General features: G+C 62.6%; 6 protein-coding genes across 6 annotated transcripts; 3 read left to right on the forward strand and 3 right to left on the reverse strand.

Annotated features, from left to right (window-relative positions):
- Window positions 1-92: 92 nt before the first annotated feature.
- Snf8 (Vacuolar-sorting protein SNF8) lies at window positions 93-842 on the forward strand (the record flags this gene model as incomplete). The annotated part of the gene is made up of 1 exon (XM_062770603.1): window positions 93-842. The coding sequence occupies one exon, from the start codon at window positions 93-95 to the stop codon at window positions 840-842; it is 750 nt and encodes a 249-aa protein (XP_062626587.1).
- Window positions 843-1,191: 349 nt separating this feature from the next.
- TIM8 (Mitochondrial import inner membrane translocase subunit TIM8) lies at window positions 1,192-1,754 on the forward strand. Its single transcript, XM_062770604.1, has 6 exons — window positions 1,192-1,248; window positions 1,299-1,327; window positions 1,368-1,417; window positions 1,472-1,481; window positions 1,516-1,551; window positions 1,625-1,754. Exons 1-6 carry the CDS (start codon window positions 1,207-1,209, stop codon window positions 1,716-1,718), a joined length of 261 nt encoding a protein of 86 aa, XP_062626588.1. The 5' UTR covers window positions 1,192-1,206; the 3' UTR covers window positions 1,719-1,754.
- A 2,845-nt stretch (window positions 1,755-4,599) lies between these two features.
- Window positions 4,600-7,243, forward strand: Ctsd (Cathepsin D). Its single transcript, XM_062770605.1, has 4 exons — window positions 4,600-4,760; window positions 4,931-5,033; window positions 5,232-5,639; window positions 5,700-7,243. The coding sequence occupies exons 3-4, from the start codon at window positions 5,284-5,286 to the stop codon at window positions 7,099-7,101; spliced, it is 1,758 nt and encodes a 585-aa protein (XP_062626589.1). The 5' UTR covers window positions 4,600-4,760; window positions 4,931-5,033; window positions 5,232-5,283; the 3' UTR covers window positions 7,102-7,243.
- Window positions 7,244-7,733: 490 nt separating this feature from the next.
- Window positions 7,734-11,612, reverse strand: LOC62_03G004083 (uncharacterized protein; the record flags this gene model as incomplete). The annotated part of the gene is made up of 1 exon (XM_062770606.1): window positions 7,734-11,612. One exon carries the CDS (start codon window positions 11,610-11,612, stop codon window positions 7,734-7,736), a length of 3,879 nt encoding a protein of 1,292 aa, XP_062626590.1.
- A 345-nt stretch (window positions 11,613-11,957) lies between these two features.
- Window positions 11,958-12,810, reverse strand: LOC62_03G004084 (uncharacterized protein; the record flags this gene model as incomplete). The annotated part of the gene is made up of 2 exons (XM_062770607.1): window positions 11,958-11,975; window positions 12,001-12,810. The coding sequence occupies 2 exons, from the start codon at window positions 12,808-12,810 to the stop codon at window positions 11,958-11,960; spliced, it is 828 nt and encodes a 275-aa protein (XP_062626591.1).
- Window positions 12,811-14,937: 2,127 nt separating this feature from the next.
- Window positions 14,938-17,788, reverse strand: cdc13_0 (G2/mitotic-specific cyclin cdc13). The gene is made up of 4 exons (XM_062770608.1): window positions 17,347-17,788; window positions 16,110-16,946; window positions 15,400-16,071; window positions 14,938-15,349 (listed from the first exon to the last, which is right to left on the reverse strand). The coding sequence occupies exons 1-4, from the start codon at window positions 17,362-17,364 to the stop codon at window positions 15,203-15,205; spliced, it is 1,674 nt and encodes a 557-aa protein (XP_062626592.1). The 5' UTR covers window positions 17,365-17,788; the 3' UTR covers window positions 14,938-15,202.
- Between the last annotated feature and the right edge of the window lie 876 nt (window positions 17,789-18,664).

The following is an 18,664-nucleotide window of genomic DNA, read 5'->3' on the forward strand; positions in this document are numbered from 1 at the left end:
CTCGGCAGTCGGCGCCGCTCTCGACATTGAACCATCCGGACAGCAACAGCAATTACCACAACAACAACACCCCCGCCCCCACCTCTCCCGGCATGCGAAAGGGAGCAGGCATCTCGGGCCTGACGCGGCACACGGCCGCCACGTCGTCGTACAACGCGCTCTCAACGGCGTTGACCGCCCAGCAAGTGGGCCACCTCGAGACGTCGCTCGCCTCGTTCCGCGATGCGCTCGTCACTTTTGCAGCGCAGCACCGCGCCGACATCCGCAAGGATCCGGCGCTGCGGCACCAGTTCCAGAAGATGTGCGCTGCGATCGGGGTCGACCCGCTCGCCGGCTCGTCGGGCCGCGGCGCGTGGTGGTCCGAGCAGCTCGGTCTCGGCGAGTGGAGCTGCGAGCTCGCGCTGCAGGTTGTCGACGTGTGCGTGTCGACGCGCGAGCGCAACGGCGGGATCATCGAGATGAGCGAGCTCATCGCGCGCGTCGAGCGCATGCGCGGCGGCGCAGCCGCCGACAAGATCACCGAGGACGACATCCGCCGCGCGGTCGACCTCCTCGCGCCCCTGCACGCCGGGTACACGCTGCACAGCGCCGGCGGGACGACGTTTGTCCGCTCCGTTCCCCGCGAGCTGGATACCGACCAGAGCATGCTCCTCGTCCTGGCGTCGGATACGGGCGGCGCGCTGACCGAGGCCGACGTGCGCGAGCGCACTGGCTGGCCCCAGGTCCGCGCGAGGACGGCCCTCGACGATTGCGTCATGCGCGAGGGGCTCGGCTGGGTCGACGAGCAGGCCAGCCAGCGGACAGTGTATCTCATTGCTGCGGTCGACTTTGCCGATGTGTAGCGGCGGTCATTGTCCTGCCTGGCTGGCCTTATCGTCGCCCGCCCATTCTTCCCCCTCCCCCCGCCTCCCCCTGCCCCCTCATCCATACAGGAGCTACAACCGTCCTCCGCATCACGTCTATCCCACAACCAGCCTGTATCATGTTGTAATCTATGCATTTGTAGAGTCTGCCGATGTGTGCTTTGCCGACCCGCCGGCCCGATGACGCGGTGTGAGGAAGGCGTGGGCGCAGGCGTGCCAAATAAGTGTAAAATCGGGAAATAGGCCCGCGCCTCCGGCTTTCTCCACAAAGTTGAACTCGAGATGAGTGGCCAAGAGATGAGCATCTTATCCGACTCTTTTGACAACACACAAAAACAACAAAATGTCGCAGCCCCAGATCCCCCAGTTCGACGCCGCGACCCAGGTATGTGCCCCTCGCTGTTCTTGCCCCCTTGCGCCCCGCTGACCGCCCAGGCCGAGCTCCGCGACTTCATCGAGCAGGAGTATGTCCCCTCTGCCCGCGCGACTTTGCTGACCCCGGAGGCAGACCAAGGCCAAGATCCAGGCCTCGGTCCACGAGCTCACTGACAGGTGTAGGTGGACTCTGCTGTGCTGATGTGGCGTGACGTCGCTGACCCGCTGCGCAGGTTGGAAGACGTGCGTCGGCGTAACGGACTCTGCTTACCCTCAGCTGCATCACCGGCGGCATCAGCTCCAAGTTCTCCAAGTACGTCCTCGGCCTGCCTGCCTGTTGAGCTACTATCCCTCCCCACGCTGCACCGCTGACACCACCCCCCAAGGTCCGAAGCTTCGTGCCTCGAGAACTGCGTCGACCGCTTCCTCGACACGTCGTTCTACATCGTCAAGCAGATCGAGCAGCAGCAGCACCACTAGGCCGAGTCCAGTCCATCATGTATTGCATCGCTCCGGCGGGGATCGGCGTCGCGAGGGCCATGGGGCGTTGGCGCGATGGGGGAGTGGGGCACGAGCGGAGGTGGGGATGTCGGGGAGCTGACGACTGATCGGACCGCAAGGCTCAGAATCACCGAGTCCGGCTCGCGCGACCTGCGCCAGCCGTCGGCGTCGTGGCGCTGTGGCTCGGGGAGGAGAGGGGAATGGGGAGTTTAGCTGCCGAGCACAACTGGCGTGCAGCCGTCTCTCCCAAACTCAACTCTGACGCAAGTCGACACGAGAAGAAGGACGTGCGTCAAGCAGCCACCCCGGGTGTGTCACCACGGCGCCAAGTCAACCACAATGCCCTACCTCCTCCCTCCCCACCGGGACGAGAAGCGCTCGTCAGAGAGCATGCCAGTCTGCCGGAGTCTACTGAACCCCCCACCTCTGCCAGCTGCATCTGGTGCACGGAGGGAGCTCGACGTCGGTGCGTGGCACTTGGCCGAGCGCGTTGCGGGCACTCAAGCTGCTGGCGGAACGACGACGCCTCTCCACCGCCCCATACGTCCGTCGTGGTCACGGAAGCGTGTGGCCCGGAAACCACTCACGGATGTGACTCTACTGACGCCCGCCCGGAGCTCACTCACCTCCATCCCCTGAGCTGTGCAGGAGTTGCTGGCAGTCAGCCGCCGGCACGCGTTGGCGCACGATAGCGCTGAACCTTCGTCTGCACGAATGCTCAAACCAAGACGGAATCGCCTCGCGACGAGAGAAGAGCAGGGCGCTCCGAGCCCTTGGCGTCCGTCGAGAACAGGGCATCACCCATCCACATCTACCGCCTCGACGACTGAGATCATCTCCGTGGCAGCTCGCGGCTCTGGCCCATCTCGACCGCGCGACGTCGCGAGCAGACACGCCGCCAAGGCCCAAGCTCGCTCGGTGCCGACGCCTTACCAAGGCTCGAAGGGTAGCCAGCAGAGGCATCTGTTGGCAGGGATGCCTGCCAAGGAAGGCTATGGGGAGTGTGACCGAGGCTCTCGAGTCAATGGACGACACTTCGACGTCTCGGCCGACCGTGTTGCGCTACTTATGAAGCGGGCTAATCTCGCAGGAAGGACGGGGCAGCTGGCGTGTCGGTGGGTCAGCGCACGTACTGTGACGCGTCGGTAGCCCAGAACGGCCACCTTGTTCCTCCCGAGCAACTACGCTGCGGCAGCGACCACAGCACGGCGAGGAGCAACGACATCCGCTTCGAGAAGGTTGCTGGCACGCCCATTGATGATTAGACAGGCTTTGCTGCGGCGCGCTGCATGCCGGCGGAGGTGCGGCGCGGCTCGAGCTCCCTCCCCTCGTCGGAAGTCAGTCTACGAGTCGCCGCGGTCGGCGCGTTCGACGCAGGTCGAGTCAACGGACGAACTGGCGACGATCCGCCGCGCGTTCCGCGCCGCGTCCACTGTCAGACGTGACCACGTCAGGAGGTGCTATCGCGGCTTTGTAGATCCGTCGATGCACCAGTGAGGTCGTCGATGCACCAGTGAGGTGGTGATCCGTCGGTGATCTACAAGCGTGCACGCTGCCGCATGTCTTGGTCCGCCCAAGATCGACCATCTAGTGCTACTCGGTGTGCTTTGCACGCTTTGCGCGGCCTTGGCCGAGACACCAACTACTAGGATCCGGCGCGCATCCGACAGCAGCGGCGTGACGGCGGCAGCTCGCCGGCCCTGCACCACCTTGCACGCGCAGCCCATCAGGCGCGCGCGCCTCGCACCTCACACCTCGTCTCCGCTAGCTCCGCTCCTTCCTCTCTCGTCGGCACCCACATACCATACCCCGGCCCGTCCAAAATAGTCGTGGCGGTGCCATGTGCTGCGCGCTGCGCCGCGTGCATGCCATGGCTGCCATGCTCACCGCCAAGGCTTGGGGCCAAGCGACGCTGCTGCCGCCGGCTTAGCCTGCCGCCCACATAAGCCGCCATCTGCCATCTCTGGCTGGTTATTATTCCTCGGGTCTAAGCCGGATGCCGTATCACGCTGTGCCTGGAGGTCGCGTCGCGTCTCGCTCAAGGCCTCGTTTGTGCACACGCACGGCGAGGTTTGGTTGGGGCAGGCGGTGTCGTGCAGGCAGGCAGGGAGGATCTGGTCCAAAGTGGGATAAGCGTTGGGTTTCTGTCAGACTTTGCTGGCCCCTGGAGGCCTGGAGGGGGTACAGCAGAGCGCAGACCATGCACAGGAGTTGCTGCTGCGTGCGGTGCGCGAGCTGCGAGGTTGATTTGGATGTCGGCACGTTTCAGGCCGAAACGCCCCACCCCTTCACCCTTTCGACGTGACAGTGTGCAGCAGCACAGGCAGCACAGGCAGCACAGGCAGGACCACGCTTGTGCTGCCAAGCGAAGCCAGTCGACTTGTCGGTCATCCCACAGGACACGACTCTAGTCGGCGGCTGAGACGATCGGGACAAGCAAGGACTGCAGCAGCCATTCAAGGCCTGCGCCGTGGGCACTATTCCCGCGCGTCGCACGTTGACGCAGCAGAACTGTGAATTGGCTTAACCCACCCTGCATTGCGGCGCAGATCGGGCCCTCCCACCATCTGTAGAGGCTCACGCCCGTCGTCCCCGACACGCACCCCTTTGTGTTGTAAACCCTTGCTGCCCTGCCTTTGCTCCCTGGTTGCCCCATGGCACGCCGAGCCCAAGCCCAGCCCAGACCATGCCATGACGCTAGTTGCGATGTACGGGATGTGCCAGGAGACTGTGTCGCGCCTGCCTTGTCCTTGTCGTCAAGCTAGCCCAGCAGCAGCAGCAGCCGTCGTCGCCACGGCCTTCGTCGTCGTGAAGCAGCAGCACAAGCAGCAGCTAGTTGCCCATTCAGTGCACACCCGGGCCTGGAGCCAACCACCAAACCTTGGCAAGAAAACACAACTATATACACACACACACATCTGCACCTCAACGACCTTGTATCATCTTCAACCTCGCACACACCAACTCAATTGCATAGAGCCGGTCTCCCCTGCCCCCCCCACCGGCCTAGTTGTTGAACCCGTACGTCTGAGCGCGAGCGAGCGCCAGCCACTCGACGTCGTCAAAGGCCTCCGCCCAGCGCGCGCCCTCGTAGTCGACGTCGTCGTCGTCACAGGGCGGGGGGCCGAGCCACGACCGCCAGCCCGTGCACTCCCCCACGCACACCGACCACTCACTGACACTGCAAGCAGTAATACCATCGTCGTCCCGTCCTCTCGTCTCTGTCCAACTTCTGGCGTTTGTTGTCGACCAGACCAGCGCCGACCCCACACTCGTTTACCGTTTACACTTTAGGTACGTAACACGCGCAGCGCAGCTCGGCCAACGGCCATGCCGACGGGTGATTTCCACCTCGACGACCACGACGACGAGGTTCACCACCACCACACACACACACTACTCCCCTCTGTCCCTTAGTCCTTGCTCCCCCAAGAACCATTCATGCTCGCTCTTGCTCGCACCAGAAACCGTGTGCTGACACGGTTCTTATAGACTCGTCCAAAACCACCCACCCCGTGTGGCTGTTAGATTTGCTGCAATCAAGATGGTGGCCCTCGCCCCCCTCCTCTCCCTCCTTCCCCTCCTCGCGACTGGCGTCCTTGCCAGCCCCGTCCCCGAGCCCGACCCGTTCGCCATCGCTCGTCCTCAGTCGCCTGCGGCAAAGCCCCCGACCGACTCCGTCAAGAGCGCTATCCAGGGCTTCGCCCTCCCCCTCCACCTTCCGCCCGGCGCCGCGAAGCGCGAGCGCCAGAAGCGTGACGGCAAGCAGGGCAACCCGCTCGACCTGCTCGCGGCGCAGGCTTTCGTCGCCCATCGCTACGGCGCCGACAATGCCCACGAGCTCCGCGACCTTGTCCACGCTCACGCGAAGCGCCAGTCTAACGGCGCCGTGTCCCTCCAGTAAGTCTTAGTGCGGCTCGTCGCCGTCGTCGTACTCCCGACACGTCCTGACATTGCCAGGAACAACAACCTCGATGCGTCGTACTCTGGCGACGTGAGCATTGGTACTCCGCCTCAAGACTTCCAGCTTATCCTCGACACGGGCTCGTCGGATCTCTGGGTCGGCTCGTCGTCGTGCGACTCTTGCAACAGCAACAAGTTTGACTCTTCCAAGTCGAGCACGTTCAACAACCTCAACGCTTCGTTCAGCATTAGCTATGGCTCGGGCGACGCCTCGGGCACCCTCGCTCAGGACACGGTCTCGATGGCCGGCTACAAGGTCGCGTCTCAGACCTTTGCCGTCGTGTCCAAGCACTCGGCCGCCCTCATTGGCGACGCGACGAGCGGCATCATGGGTCTCAGCTGGCAGGCGCTCTCCTACTCCAAGGCGTCGCCCTTCTGGGCTACGCTTGCCCAGTCCAGCGCGTGGCAGGACAAGCTCTTCGCCTTCTACCTCAAGCGCTGGCGTGATGTGGCGGGCGCCAACAATGTCGAGTCTGACGGTGGTGTCGCCAACTTTGGCTACCTCGACTCTTCGCTCTACACTGGCGATGTCACCTACGTTGACGTTGGCTCCAACCCTCAGTACTGGCAGATCCCCATGAGCCAGATCACGGTGCAGGGCCAGCAGATCTCGCTCAGCGGCTCGAACAATGCCGCCATCGACACTGGCACCACCTTGATCGGTGGCCCCGCCGACGTTGTCAAGAACATCTACGCTGCCATTCCCGGCTCTCGCCAGATGACGGGCAACTACGCCAACTACTACGAGTACCCCTGCACGACCTCGGTCAACATCCAGCTCAACTTTGGCGGCTTCCCCGTCCAGATTGGCGACGGTGACTTCAACCTCGGCCGCTACTCGAGCGACAAGAGCTTCTGCACTGGTGCCATTTTCCAGCAGACCCTGTCGAGCAACTCGCCTGTGCAGTGGATTGTCGGTGCCACGGCCCTCAAGAACACGTACACCGTGTTCCGCTACTCGCCCCCGGCTGTTGGCTTTGCCAAGCTCGCTGGCGCCGCCACGCAGTCGACGACGGTGGCTACTGCCATTCCGACGGCTGCCGTCCCTGGTCTTGGTGACCCGCAGCCCGCCAACGTCACCGACCCTGGAACCACCTCGACGACCTCTACCAACACCACGTCGTCCACGGCCACCTCGACCACCCCGACCCCGCACGTCGTCATTGAGACGGCTACCGCTTCGGCCGGTGCTGGTGGTGCCGGAGGTGCTGGCGGTGCAGGTGGTGCTGGCGGTGCTGGCGGCGCTGGTGGCCAGCCTGGTCAGCCTGGTCAGTCGGGCCAGCCGGGCCAGGCGGCCTCCAACAACGCCAAGTCGGCTGCCAACGCTGTCTCGGCTCCTCTTGCCTTCACCCTGGCTGCCTCCGCGTTCGGCGCCCTCGCCTTCTCGCTCGCGGCTTAGAGCACCGATTTGTGTGCACTTTGTTCACCCCCACCTCCCTCCCCTGCCTAATGCACCATCCATTGCACATACACACATCCATACGCGAGACGGCGGGTCCGCCGCCTCTGGACAATTACCCTTTGTAGAGTCTAAACATGCATTTACTGTTGCATTGAGTGGGTGTTGGGGCGTTGGGGGAGGTCGTCGAGGTGCGCGGCTGTTGCACTGCTTTGATTAACGGCGTGCACGCGTGCCCCCCTGTCAGTCCCTGCTCCGAGAATGGAATGCGTAGCGTGGCATGAACAAGGTTGTGCACATCCAATGTGAGCACTCTGGGGGTTGTTTGTTTCGACTAGCAGGGACCGGGTTGGACGCGTCTCGACGCGTCTCAAGTGCCACACACGTGCCGTCACAACCGCAGTGGCTCATGTCATTATGCATTCGGTCTATCGGCTCATCCTCGCTCTTGTCGTGGAATCTATGACACGTTATTGTCCGATGAGGTGTGGTAGGGGGCGCGAGGCCACCCAGTCCGTGGAATGAAAAGGTAGAAAATATAGCAGTATTACAATGGTGTTGATGACTCCAGCCACACTGGCTGAGAACACGCTGTGCAGGGTACAAGGAGGAGGGAGGAAGGGAGGGAGTCTCTACATGATACCCTCGTGCGCCGTGTCAAAGGACTCGTCGTCGTCGGTCGTGCTCATGTCGTAGTGTGCGGGGCGGAACGGCCCACGCGAGGGTCGTCGCGACGCGGTATACTTGCTGGGGGTATCGGATACCGTGACGGTGGCAGCGGGAAAGGAACCAGGGGAGGGTGTTGCTGGTGACACGCCGTGCGGCAGAGTGCTCAACTCGGGCGTTCGCGGCGTGTACGGGATACCGTCGCCGTCATCCGTGTTGGTGCCGTGGGAAGAGACGCTCTCGGGCGTAGCCGTGTTGGTCGACTCGCCGGTCGAGTCGTCGGCAATGAGCGGCTCGGGCGAGCTCGAGCGCAGGACCTCGGGGATGCTGTGCTCATTGCCAGTCGCGGCGGCCCAAAGGGCAAGGTCAGGTCCAACCGAGACACGGTTGGCGGCGTCCTCGAGCAGAGTGGGGGTTGAGTGGCGAACAACAGGGTTGTGGAGAACAGCAGTAGTTCCCGCGCCACGGTTGACGCTCACGCCGAGGGGGACGGTTCCAACTTCGCGGCGGGCGAACCCAGCAAAGGCCGACGTGATGCCCGAGTCGGGGCGCGGAACGTTGTGCGTAGCGGCCCGGGGGGTCGTCTCGGTCGAGTCGGCGACAATCTCCTCGGTCTGCTGGGTAAGGTTGTCGAGTCCCAAGCCAAGAGGCGAGTCGGCACGCGACGACGTGCTCGACTGCATGTACGCCGACGACGTGTTGCTGTGAGCGTACGGCGGATTGGGGAACGGGTCGTTGCGTTCCTCCACAGGAGTGAAGAACGCCGATGAATTCGAGTCAACCGAGCCAGCGTGGGTTGGCGGAGACATGGGCCAGCCGCCGGGCACAGTGGGTAAGGAGACGCGCTTGATGGAAACTGGGGACGTGGTCTTGTTCATCGTGATGGTCGTCAGGTCGTCCTGAGACACGCGAGCCACGGCGACCATGGGCATGGAAGGCGAGGAAGCGAGCGAGGACGATGATGCAGATGCGGGGAGGGACGTCTTGCGGCCAGTGGCGGCGGTGGCAACAGTGGCAGTCGCAATGGTCGCGGCAGCCACCATGCCTGGCGAGCCAATGGTCGACCCGGTAGGCAAGGGAGGGCTAATGAGGCTCGGGCTAGCAGGCGACTCGGATCGCCTCCGGGCCGCCGTCGCGGCTAGCGCTGCTGGGATGGAGCTGTTCCTGTTAACCCGTCCGAGTCCTCCGGCCGCCTTGGGGATGGTCGAAGACGGAACTTCCAGGGCCGGCTCCTCACTCACTGGGGCTTCAGCCACCGGTGGTAGTTCAGACAGGGGCGATGGCAGGGGGGAGGTGTATCGCTTTGGGGTCACGGTGGCGGCTGGCTTTGCGTTTTCCTTCAGCTGTTGCTCCTGCAGCAGCTGCTCCTTGGTGTACGCGGCGATCACGGGCTGCTTGACCGAGGGGTCAGACTTGACGTTGGTGATCGAGCCCAGGAGGCCGAGGCCAACTGTGCGCGACGACAGCCGTTTCGTGCTGGGCGGGGGCGCCTTGAAAGCAGACTCGGGAGGGTCGAACGCAGCAGCAAAGGCCAGGTGGGCAAGGCCACCGTCGGTGGGCGAGGCGGGCTGAGAACCAGTCGAGGCGGGCTGAGAACCAGTCGCGTTCTCGTTCGCGTCAACAGTGGCGGGTGCCGAGGGCGCCGTGTTGGTCTTGTGCGCAGCGACAACGCCAGCCGTCGTAGCGGCTGCAACAGCTGCAGCACCAGCAATACCGGCGGTCACACGCGCGGCCGAGGCCTTCTCATCCTTTGGGGGAGGGCGAGACGTGATCCAGGCGTTCTGGTCCACAGCAGGCTTCTCTGCCGATGCCGGCGTCGCCTTCTCCGTCACCGGGGTAGACGTCTCGACCTTGAGAACAGGCTTCTCCGCAGCGGGCGCAGCCACAGGCACCGAAGGGGCGACCTGGACAGCGGGCGGGACAGTCTGCTCAAAAGCGTGCTCAGTGGTCACAGGGCTCCCCTCAGACGAAGGGCTGGAAGGGTTGGCGATGCGTAATGGGCCCTTGATCGGAGTCTGCGGCCTCTCGGCGGGCACCACAGCAGCAGGCAGCGCGACATTCGCTGGCGGCTTCTCAGTCGTCGGCGACATGGCGGCCTTGTTTAATAAGCCGTCTACCGAGGGAGGGCGGATCCTGGTCTGCACGGGGTAAGGCTTGCCAGTGCCGGACATGGTCCTCTGGCGCGTGCCGTCCGAGAGCGGAACGGTGCCGACCGTGGCGCGCTTGTTGATTGTGGGCGTCGGCATCTGCATCGTCGGCGTCGGGAAGGGGTTTGGATGCCTCTGGAGGTTGGCCAAGGCAGACGCCGTGGCGGAGGAGATTGGCTTGACAGGTCCGGTAGGCATGGTGCTCGCGATACCCGGGCCTGGAGCCACAGCCATGGTGGAGCGCTTGGCAGCCAGGGGGGAGGGAGCGGGGATCGGCTTGGACAGCGTCGCGGGTAAGTCGGTAACGCTCTGCGAAGGGCGCATGCCAGGCGCGGGTGGCCTGGCCCAGGCCTCTGGGAGCGATGGCACGGCGGGGATGTTCTCCTCCTGGTCGCGCGACTTCTTGAAGAGGTTGCCAATGCTCATGCGCTTGCCGAGGCCGAGCGACGAGCTACGGCTGTGGCTCTGGCGCTTGTCCTTCTTGGTAGGCTTCTCTGATGTGGCGCTTGTGCTGACTCTGTCCGCGCGCGTGTTGGGCGCAGACGGAGGCGCGGCAGGTGCAGCACCGGCGTTCTTGGTCAGGGCCGCGAGCGCGTCCGGCACATAGTTGGACACTCCATCCGGGATGGCAGGGACAGGCGGCGCGTCCTTGTGGTCAAAGTGCTTGCCGGCGCGTAAGTCGGGCTTGCTCTGCGAACGGCGGACCTTCTTGCCAGTCGCGGGATCCGCCTGGGACGCGGCGAAGAGGTCCTTCATGGAGAAGCGCTTCGAGGGCATCTTCTCCGCCTTGGGCTTGTCGGTCCCCGTTGCCTTGACATGCTGAGGCTCAATCTTGGGAGGCGGGGGCAGCTCCTCAAAGTTGGGCTTGCTGCGGGAGAAGAGGGAAGAGAGCGACAGAGAACGGCGGTGCTTCTTCTTGTCCTGCTTGCCATCTGTCGCAGGAGCAGTTTCAGAAGCACTGATGTTGCGGAGGGCAGGACGCGTCGGCTTTGGTTGCTGGCTCTGACGAGAAGCAGCCGCGGCTGTAACCGCGCCAGCGGCCGCCACAGTGGTGGTTGCCACGGCAGCAGTTTCACCCACGCTCATGCCTGGAGGACCTTGCAACTTGGGCTCTGCACCGAGACGGAATGCCTGGTCGAGCTCTCCAATCACAGAGTTGCGCGCCGTACTGGTGACGGACGTGGGATCTCTGGTAGCGTTGTTTGGACGCGACTCCGGCTGTTGGGCCAGAATCTCAACGGACGGGACAGAATTGACCGACGGAATCTGCGTCTGTGGGAGCGGGACAGCCACCGGCGTGTTTTGGACATGCACCGGGGTCCGTTGCAACGGTTGTGATGGAACGGCCTGCTTCTGAACAACAGGTGGTGGGGGAGGCGGCGTGGACGCGACGACGGCCCGTGTTGACGCGTTGGTCGTCGGGGGCGACGCGTTGTTGCCAGGGAAAACAGCCGAGGTGGGGCTCTCAGACTCAAACGCGACCCACGCGTCGGGTTTGCCGTCAACGATCGCGTCGTAGAGCGCCGTGTCTGGCAGATCACCAACAGTCTGCTCCCACTCTGCAGAGAAGGTGGAGAAACGCGCAGTGTCGGCGTCGATCGAGGTCGACAGCTTCTCTGATGCACGCGTAGTGGCGGCCTCGCGCGTCTGTGGCGGCGGCGGGGTGACGACGGAAGCAGAAGCGGGGGTACGCGACATGGGCGACGGGTTGGTGGAGGCAAGTGGCTCGGCGGCGACCTTTGTTGTCGGCACTGCTGGCTCTGTTTGCGAGCGGGTCGGCGGTGGTGGTGGTGGTGGTGGTGTTTGGGGGTCGCGTAGAGTGTGAGAAGTCGCGATTGCCTTGTTATATTCTTGCGACTTTCGTGGGTACAGTGTTATGGGACCGTCGCTAGGTTCATCTGGTGCCAAGTGTCAGCACCCCGTACCTGAGACGACAGGAACTCGAAATGCCCATCCAAAGGGTCAAATCCGACAAGGGGGTAACAAACTCACCATCGGGTGGTATCAGGCAAACAGTTGGAAGAGACACTGAGTGGTGTAAAGTTATGCCTCTGCGTTGTTCTGTCGCAGGTGCAGGTCCGCTCACAGTCCTTCTCGGTGAAGCAGGAACCGGGAGACGCAGTGGTGGAGGTGGTGCTCGGCGTGACGCCTTCATGTCCCAACCGTTGGAAAAGCTCTGCGAGGCGGGCATGGTGGGCGACGAGCCGTTTGCAAAGGTCTGCGAGGTGGTAGGGACAGAGCCGTTTGCAAACGCCTGAGGCTGGGGTGGGGGCGTCTCGGGGGCCTGCTGCAGGTGCTGCTGCTTGGGAAGAGGAACTACGCTCTGTAGAGGAGAAGGAACCATGCTCTGTCTAGGTGACGGCAACATGCTCTGTCGCGGCGATGGTAAGGCTGTCGATCTGGCGGGGTTGGGGACCGCCTGACCGGCTTGGAACTGGGCGAGCGCGGCGGCTCCCTTGTCGTACGGTGACGGGCCCGACATGCCTGGGGCCATGGCCGTTGGTGTGGGCAGCGTCGAGGCGCGCTTCTTCGAGTTTGGCGTGCGCGAGTGATGGCTCGTGATCTCGTCGAGGCTGGGCCACAGGTCGCTCATGGCTCCAGGGTGCGGGGCGTACTCGACCTGGGCAGCGCGCGAGGCCGCTCGGCTGGCGGCGACGGTCGTCGGCGTGGTCGGAATGGTCGAGAGACGCTGCTGCGTAGGGAAGGACGACGAGCGCGTGAACGGGCGGTGTGCGCCGTGGGGGTACTCGTTGAATATCAAGTCGTCGGCTGCCCAGTCGTCGTCGACCTCGTCTTTTGCTGTCGTCGCTGTTGCTGGTGCGGCTTTGCGAAAGATGGAGGAGAGGCCTCGTTCAGAGCGGGAAGGCCGCACGGAATGGGTCGATCCAGCTGCCATTGCGGAGGGACGGAGACGGAGGAGGAGGTGGGATGGTCGTTTGTCCCGGGGTATGTAACGTTTTTGTGGTGGTGGTGTTGGTGGTGATGCTACCTGCTGCTCTGCTCTGCTCTACCACGGCATGAATGTTGACACGACAACTATTAGTGGTTTGACGAGATGAACGAGTGAAACGGGCTGGATCGGCGGCACAACGGGGGGCACGGCGGGGCGGGCTGCTTGCTGCTGCTGCTGCTGCTGCTGGGCTCTTGTGCGTGATCGTGTCGTCGTCGTCGTCGTGATGCTTGTCTGTCGAGCAAGGAGGGCCTTTCCCCTGGGCCTGGACAGGTTGCGGCAGCTGGAATGTTGATGCGGGTTGTGGGTGGAAATGCCCGCTCACGCGTGCTGCCGTAGCGTTATTTGCAGGTTGGTATGGGTCTAGAACAAGGCAAGTGAGATGCGGATGGGCCAGGGGGGGAAGGAAGGGGGAGAGCCGCTTCCAAGTTGAGTGATGGGCAGACAGACTTGCCTTGTTGCCAGTATTGGGGTCAATGTTTACGACATGGCTCCAACGGCGCAAGACGGCGCGCGGCGCGGCGCCGAGAATGACACTGGGGTCTGTGCGTCGACGGGCGGGCGGGCTCGGGCGTCCCTCGCCTTGTCCTTTTCGGCCCTCGCCTCGCTCTGTATCGCGCGCCGGCCGTGACGGTCAACAAGGCCCAGCAAGGCAAGGAGCAAAACAAGTCTTTCCTGCGGTGACAAAATGGGCGACGATGCGGCCGATGCGGGCACCGCGTCGTGTCGTGTCTTGGGTGTCTTGGCCCGCGCGCGCGCGCTCTGCAGTGTCTCTCCCCGCGTCGTTGGGTGCTGTGACGGTTTCCCTGACACTGAGTGTTTCAGAGCAGCCGGCAACGGCGCCCAGACCCTGGACATTTACACCCTGAACCCGGCAAGCCCTCAGGTGCCGGCAAGGCCAACCTTCTGTGCTGGTCACTGCTCTCTGCACTGCTGGGTGCACTGCTACACTGCTACTACATGCTACACCACTCCATAAACACTGTGCGCCCGGAAAAGATGAGGCACTGATTGTGCGGCTGTAGGTTGGGAGACGGTGGGCGAGGCTCGGTTTGCTGGAGCACGCAGCCAGTCAATCACAACATTGACACTCTGACCATCCGACAGAAGTTGAGCTTGTTGACAACTTTGGGTGTGTGGTGTGTGTCGTCGCCGTCGCCCTGATCAGACAGAGAGGTAAACAAGAGGTGGAGCAAACAAACGTATGGCTCGGCAGGGTGGCAGACGAGTGCCCCTTCCCCTCTCCGCCACCCTTGCTTGACGAGGAGGACGGACAAACACCGTCGTCGTGGTCGTGGTCGTCGTCGTGTCCGGGGTCGTGTGCGTCGTCGAGTGGCACAGTGCTACAGATTGGGTACGACAGCTGGTAGGTAGTGCGCACGACGCGATCGTAGACTGTAGTCAACCTAATGGCTAGTCACGGCAGTCACCACACAAACACACACACATGCTCCATACACTTGGTCCGAGACAAAGCCTCATCCCACAAACCCACACCACACTAACAGGTCGTCGCGGCCTCACTGTGCCTCAGGGTGGTGAAGAGGGCCTGGCGGATATCACCAGGGACAGGCGCCACGGACGCCGGCTCACCCCACTGCGGCGCCGGGCACCCTTTGCGTTGGCCGCTCTGCTGCCCCGCAACGCCGCTGGCACGTTGGGTTGACGGCAAAGGCGCCGGGTGCGCCGGGTGGCATCGGCCGCTGTCCGTCGGCGACTTGTGCAGCAGACCATCACTCGGCATGACGCAAGCAACAAGCATGGCTAGTGTTTGTTAGTCAACAGTGGCGCTCACTAGGTGCAGGTCATACGGGAGCTTATCACCTACCTTCAGTCCTGCCATTGGCTTGGCAGTGGCGGCGATCATGACTTGACTCTCATCGCGAGCATCGGCCTGAATGGAAGCCCAGTTTTCTGTGAATACTTGGTTGCGGACGCGTCAGCGCGCCATGGCGCCGCCAACGCCGCCGACGGGAAGACTGTCATGTGCTGGGTAACATGACCGTGTCGCGACGCCACCTTCCCGCTCATTGCTCCCCCCGACCCGCCCCGGCGCGTACATAGCACAAGGTGCATCTAGTTATCAAGTGGCACATGAACATACGAGCCTTGTAGTCGTCTCATCGACGAGACCAACACCGCACCATGCAATGCAGGAGGGGAGAGGGAACAGAGGGCAACAGGACGGCCCGAGACAGGAATACCGTAGATGTGGTATATTGCAATTGTTCCATTAATGTTTGGATGGTTGAGAGGCTTGAAAGACGAAACTGAATGGTATTGAAGCCAGTGTACATGGCTGGCTGGCGAGAGAGTGTGTCGGTGCGAGGTGAACTGTTCATGGCGTCACAGGAGGAGGGGCAGGGAGGTCGTCGCCAAACTCGGCCTCGAGCTCGCGTCCCTGCTCGGGCGAGTTGCCCTTGTGAGACTGGGGCCAGCGGTGGATTGCCCAGTCGCAGACAAAGACCGAGGCCTTGAGGTGTTTCTTGGGAGTTGTCAGCAGGGGCTCATCCATTTGTCCACGACACCGCTTACCTTGCTGGCATACTTCTTGTAAAAGGCCGAAGACGTGTCCAGCGACTTGCTGACCACATAGTCGAGCATGACTTGGGCACAGGGCAGGACCTCGGCCTGCGAATAGCCAGAGTAGTGCACCATGTTGGCGTGCCATGGTCCGCGGTCCAAGCACAGGCGGGCGAGCCACATGGCACCTGCTGCGAGCATTGATGGTGGGTAGGGGAGCAATCGGTGCTCGACACACGAAATTTCAATGAAGAACTTTGCGACCGTGCGGGCGTGGACATCGTAGCCGTCCGCCTTGGAAACGCGTCTGAGGAAGTGAAGCGGGTTGGGGTAGGACAGGTCAAACTCGAGGGTGGAGAGAAGGTATCGCTCGGCGCGCAAAATTTCGTCGACCTCGTAACCGCCGTCGGTCATGTGAAGGAAGTGGGTGATGGAAGGGCAGATGACTTCCTCGTACTTTGCGGCGACGAAGAGGGCGGTCAAGCCGACGAGCTGGAACTTGACCAGGGAGACTAGCCTCACTGAGAGGAAGCGGTCGATGAGGTTGGTCGCAATGAGGAGCGTCTCGGGAAGTAGGCGGAACTTGGAGTGGACCTCGATGATCCAGTCGATGAGAATCGCGCGCATCTTCCACTGCAGCTCGTCCTGCTGGTCCATGTAGTCGGGGTTGGCCATCGTGTTCTTCTGCTCGAGTTAGCGATGCACAGCCAAAAAGAACCCACCTCAATCTCCATCATGTACTTGAAGGCGTCGACGACATACTCGCTGACCATGCTCGGGTCGCCCTCGTCCTCGGCGTCGAGGTCGGTCCACCCCGCGTCCTTTGCCTTGCGCTTGGGGCTGAGGCGGACGGTGGCAAGCTCAAACTCCTTGTTGTCCTCATCGTAGTGGGTTGGGCCAAACACATCTTCTGGTGTTCCAGATGATGCGCGTAGCCGCTTGGGCGCGGGCTGGCCGACTTCTGGAAGCGAGGCAGTCGCCTTGAGGACACGACGGGCGGTGTGGGTAGAGGTTGAGGTGGAAGTGGATGCTGTTTCGAGGGACGCGTTGGAGTGGGTTCGTGATAATGGGCCACGGCGCGTGGTGGTAGAGGTAGTGCCGACCTTGCGCTTGGTAGCGGCAGTCTTGCTGTCAAGAGCCTTTGCGTCTGTGACCGAAGGCTGTGATCCCCGAGTAGCGCGGAGAGGCTGTTGCGACTGGGTAGTTCCGAGGGGACGACGCTCGGCGCCTGCAGGAGCCTTGCCCTTGAGACCCTCCTTTGGTCCATTGTCCGATGCAAGGGGCAGTTCACCAAGGGCAGCGCGGCGCTTGGTGGCCAGCTTGCCGGCTTGCGCCTTGCCGTCGACTGCTGATGAGGAGGGCTTGCCGTCGGCGGCGTTGTTGCGCGAGGAAGGCGCACTTCCGGCGAGGGTCGAGCTTGTGCGCTTCATGACGGGGATCGAGGTTGCTGTTGATGGTGCACTGCTTGTCGCGGCGGCGCCTGCTGAACGAGTACGGGTGGCTATGGTGTTTTGGGCCGGAGGGGCATTCTCATCAACGCGACGGGTAGCGCGACGGGTCTGCGGGTGCAAACACCAGTGGTCAGCAAATGGTGGTGGTGGTGGGTGGGTGGGTCTGTGCGGAGTGCGGAGCGTGAAACAGAGGGAATGGAAGGAAAAGGTTGAGCGACGACGAGCGACACCAAAAGCCAATGCCAAAAGGAAGACAGTCACGGCGGCGGTTGGTTCGGTGTGTGTTGGGTTGCGCGCGTGCAAGGACCGCCCCCCGCGCGCGCATCCATTCTCTGGCACAGATACGAGCGTATACACACACACGCCGACGCCGCAGCTTGGCACTGCTCATCGTGATGGCAACGCCGTGTGTGGGTTGGTTGCCCACGACACCGCGTTCCCAAACACGCTTCCCCCCCACTCGTTGTCTGACGACAACACGCCCTTAAAGTTAACGTCTGACACTTACGGGGATGCCGCTGGCCATTGCGGGTAAACAGGAACTGGAGAGCACTCGCGCAGTGTGGTCAAGTCGGGCGGTGGGAGCGACGCGACGTGCTTGTGTTGTATTAGGTGGTGGTGATGCAAGGTTGGATGATGAGCAAAGTGTAGAGTGAGAGAGAGCGAGACTTGATGCTTGGTGCGTCGAGAAACCGGAGGCTTGGATTCAGGAGTTGTGTTGAGCGTGTTGTGTTGGTGCTCTCTAAAGCCCCTGAGGCTTGGTGTCGTCGCACCTCGTCGGGGCGGCGGTTGTATATTCTCGCCACGGCGGCGGCTGAACAGGACAATGGGTGGGGAGGGGGAGGAGGCGCCCGAGCGGGGGGGAAGGGCTTGGATTAAGGATGCGCGATGCAGCAAGAGTGGCAAGACAGCGACTCTGCGTGCAAGTGTATTAAGGAGGATGAGAGTAGTATGCAGGTGGTGGTGAGTGGTGATGAGTGGTTGTTGTTCTTTGAGTGATGCTTGCTGCTTGGAAGCTACCACTTTTGGTATCCCAGCCTGGACTGCATGGCATCACCTTTCGACGCGACTGACATGTCGCTTCAGTTGTGCTTGTTGATTTCCTGGCGCCCCGCCACAAGTTCAGGGAAATCCACGTGGCCCACCAAATTATTCCAGCTAAATAGCACAAGACGCGGTCAAAGTGGCGTTGTTAGGAAAATCGGTGGCCCTCTCTGGCCCTTTGTATTCGGTTTTAGGTCCAGTTTTCCTAATACTCGTCGCGGCACATCTGGCTGCACGCTGGCCCAGTTCAACGGAACCATTCCTGGCTCCCGAGTCAGCCCAGCCAGTCGCACGCCGCCGCACTGTCCGGCACGCGCGCGTCGCGTCTGAAACCCTTTGACGCCGACTCCTGTAGGATCTTTTTCTGGTCCTGGTCCTGCCAAAACTTGTGCCGAGCGGAGGTATGTGGCAAGGGGGCAAGCAGCAGGCGACCTGCGGGAGGACGCAGTTGGTGGGCAGGGGGGGACGGAGGGGGCGTAGAGTCACCTGCAGGCAGGCCACAAGACCCGCCCATTCTGCACTTCTGGTGTGGGCGTGTCCCAAATCTTGAGGGAAGGGGGCGCAGTAGTCGCCAGACTCCGTTCCGACCAGGCTGGCTGACTGGCTGGCTCTGGCAATGACGCGCTGCGCCGGGCCACACGAGCTGCTGCGTCGCTTGGACAGACGACGTGCATCGCGACCAAGCTTCCTTTTGCCCCTATACGGCCAGTCATCTTTACCCCTATGTCCTTACTGCGATTAGGCTCGCTACTGTTGCCCCTTTACCATCTGTTGCCGTCGTG

The sequence above is a fragment of the Vanrija pseudolonga genome, chromosome 3 (genome assembly GCF_020906515.1).
Source record: "Vanrija pseudolonga chromosome 3, complete sequence".
In the NCBI taxonomy this organism is placed as follows: Eukaryota; Fungi; Basidiomycota; class Tremellomycetes; order Trichosporonales; family Trichosporonaceae; genus Vanrija; species Vanrija pseudolonga.

Excerpts from the sequence above, each read along its gene's own strand:
- TIM8 (XM_062770604.1), top strand. The coding sequence starts at position 1,207 with ATGTCGCAGCCCCAGATCCCCCAGTTCGACGCCGCGACCCAG. Across the intron at positions 1,328-1,367 it reads CGCGACTTCATCGAGCAGGA|GCAGACCAAGGCCAAGATCC; the intron begins GTATGTCCCCTC and ends CTGACCCCGGAG. Across the intron at positions 1,552-1,624 it reads ATCAGCTCCAAGTTCTCCAA|GTCCGAAGCTTCGTGCCTCG; the intron begins GTACGTCCTCGG and ends CCACCCCCCAAG.
- Ctsd (XM_062770605.1), top strand. The coding sequence starts at position 5,284 with ATGGTGGCCCTCGCCCCCCTCCTCTCCCTCCTTCCCCTCCTCGCGACT. Across the intron at positions 5,640-5,699 it reads AACGGCGCCGTGTCCCTCCA|GAACAACAACCTCGATGCGT; the intron begins GTAAGTCTTAGT and ends TGACATTGCCAG.
- cdc13_0 (XM_062770608.1), bottom strand. Across the intron at positions 16,072-16,109 it reads AGTACATGATGGAGATTGAG|AAGAACACGATGGCCAACCC; the intron begins GTGGGTTCTTTT and ends TAACTCGAGCAG. Across the intron at positions 15,350-15,399 it reads ACAAGAAGTATGCCAGCAAG|AAACACCTCAAGGCCTCGGT; the intron begins GTAAGCGGTGTC and ends ACAACTCCCAAG.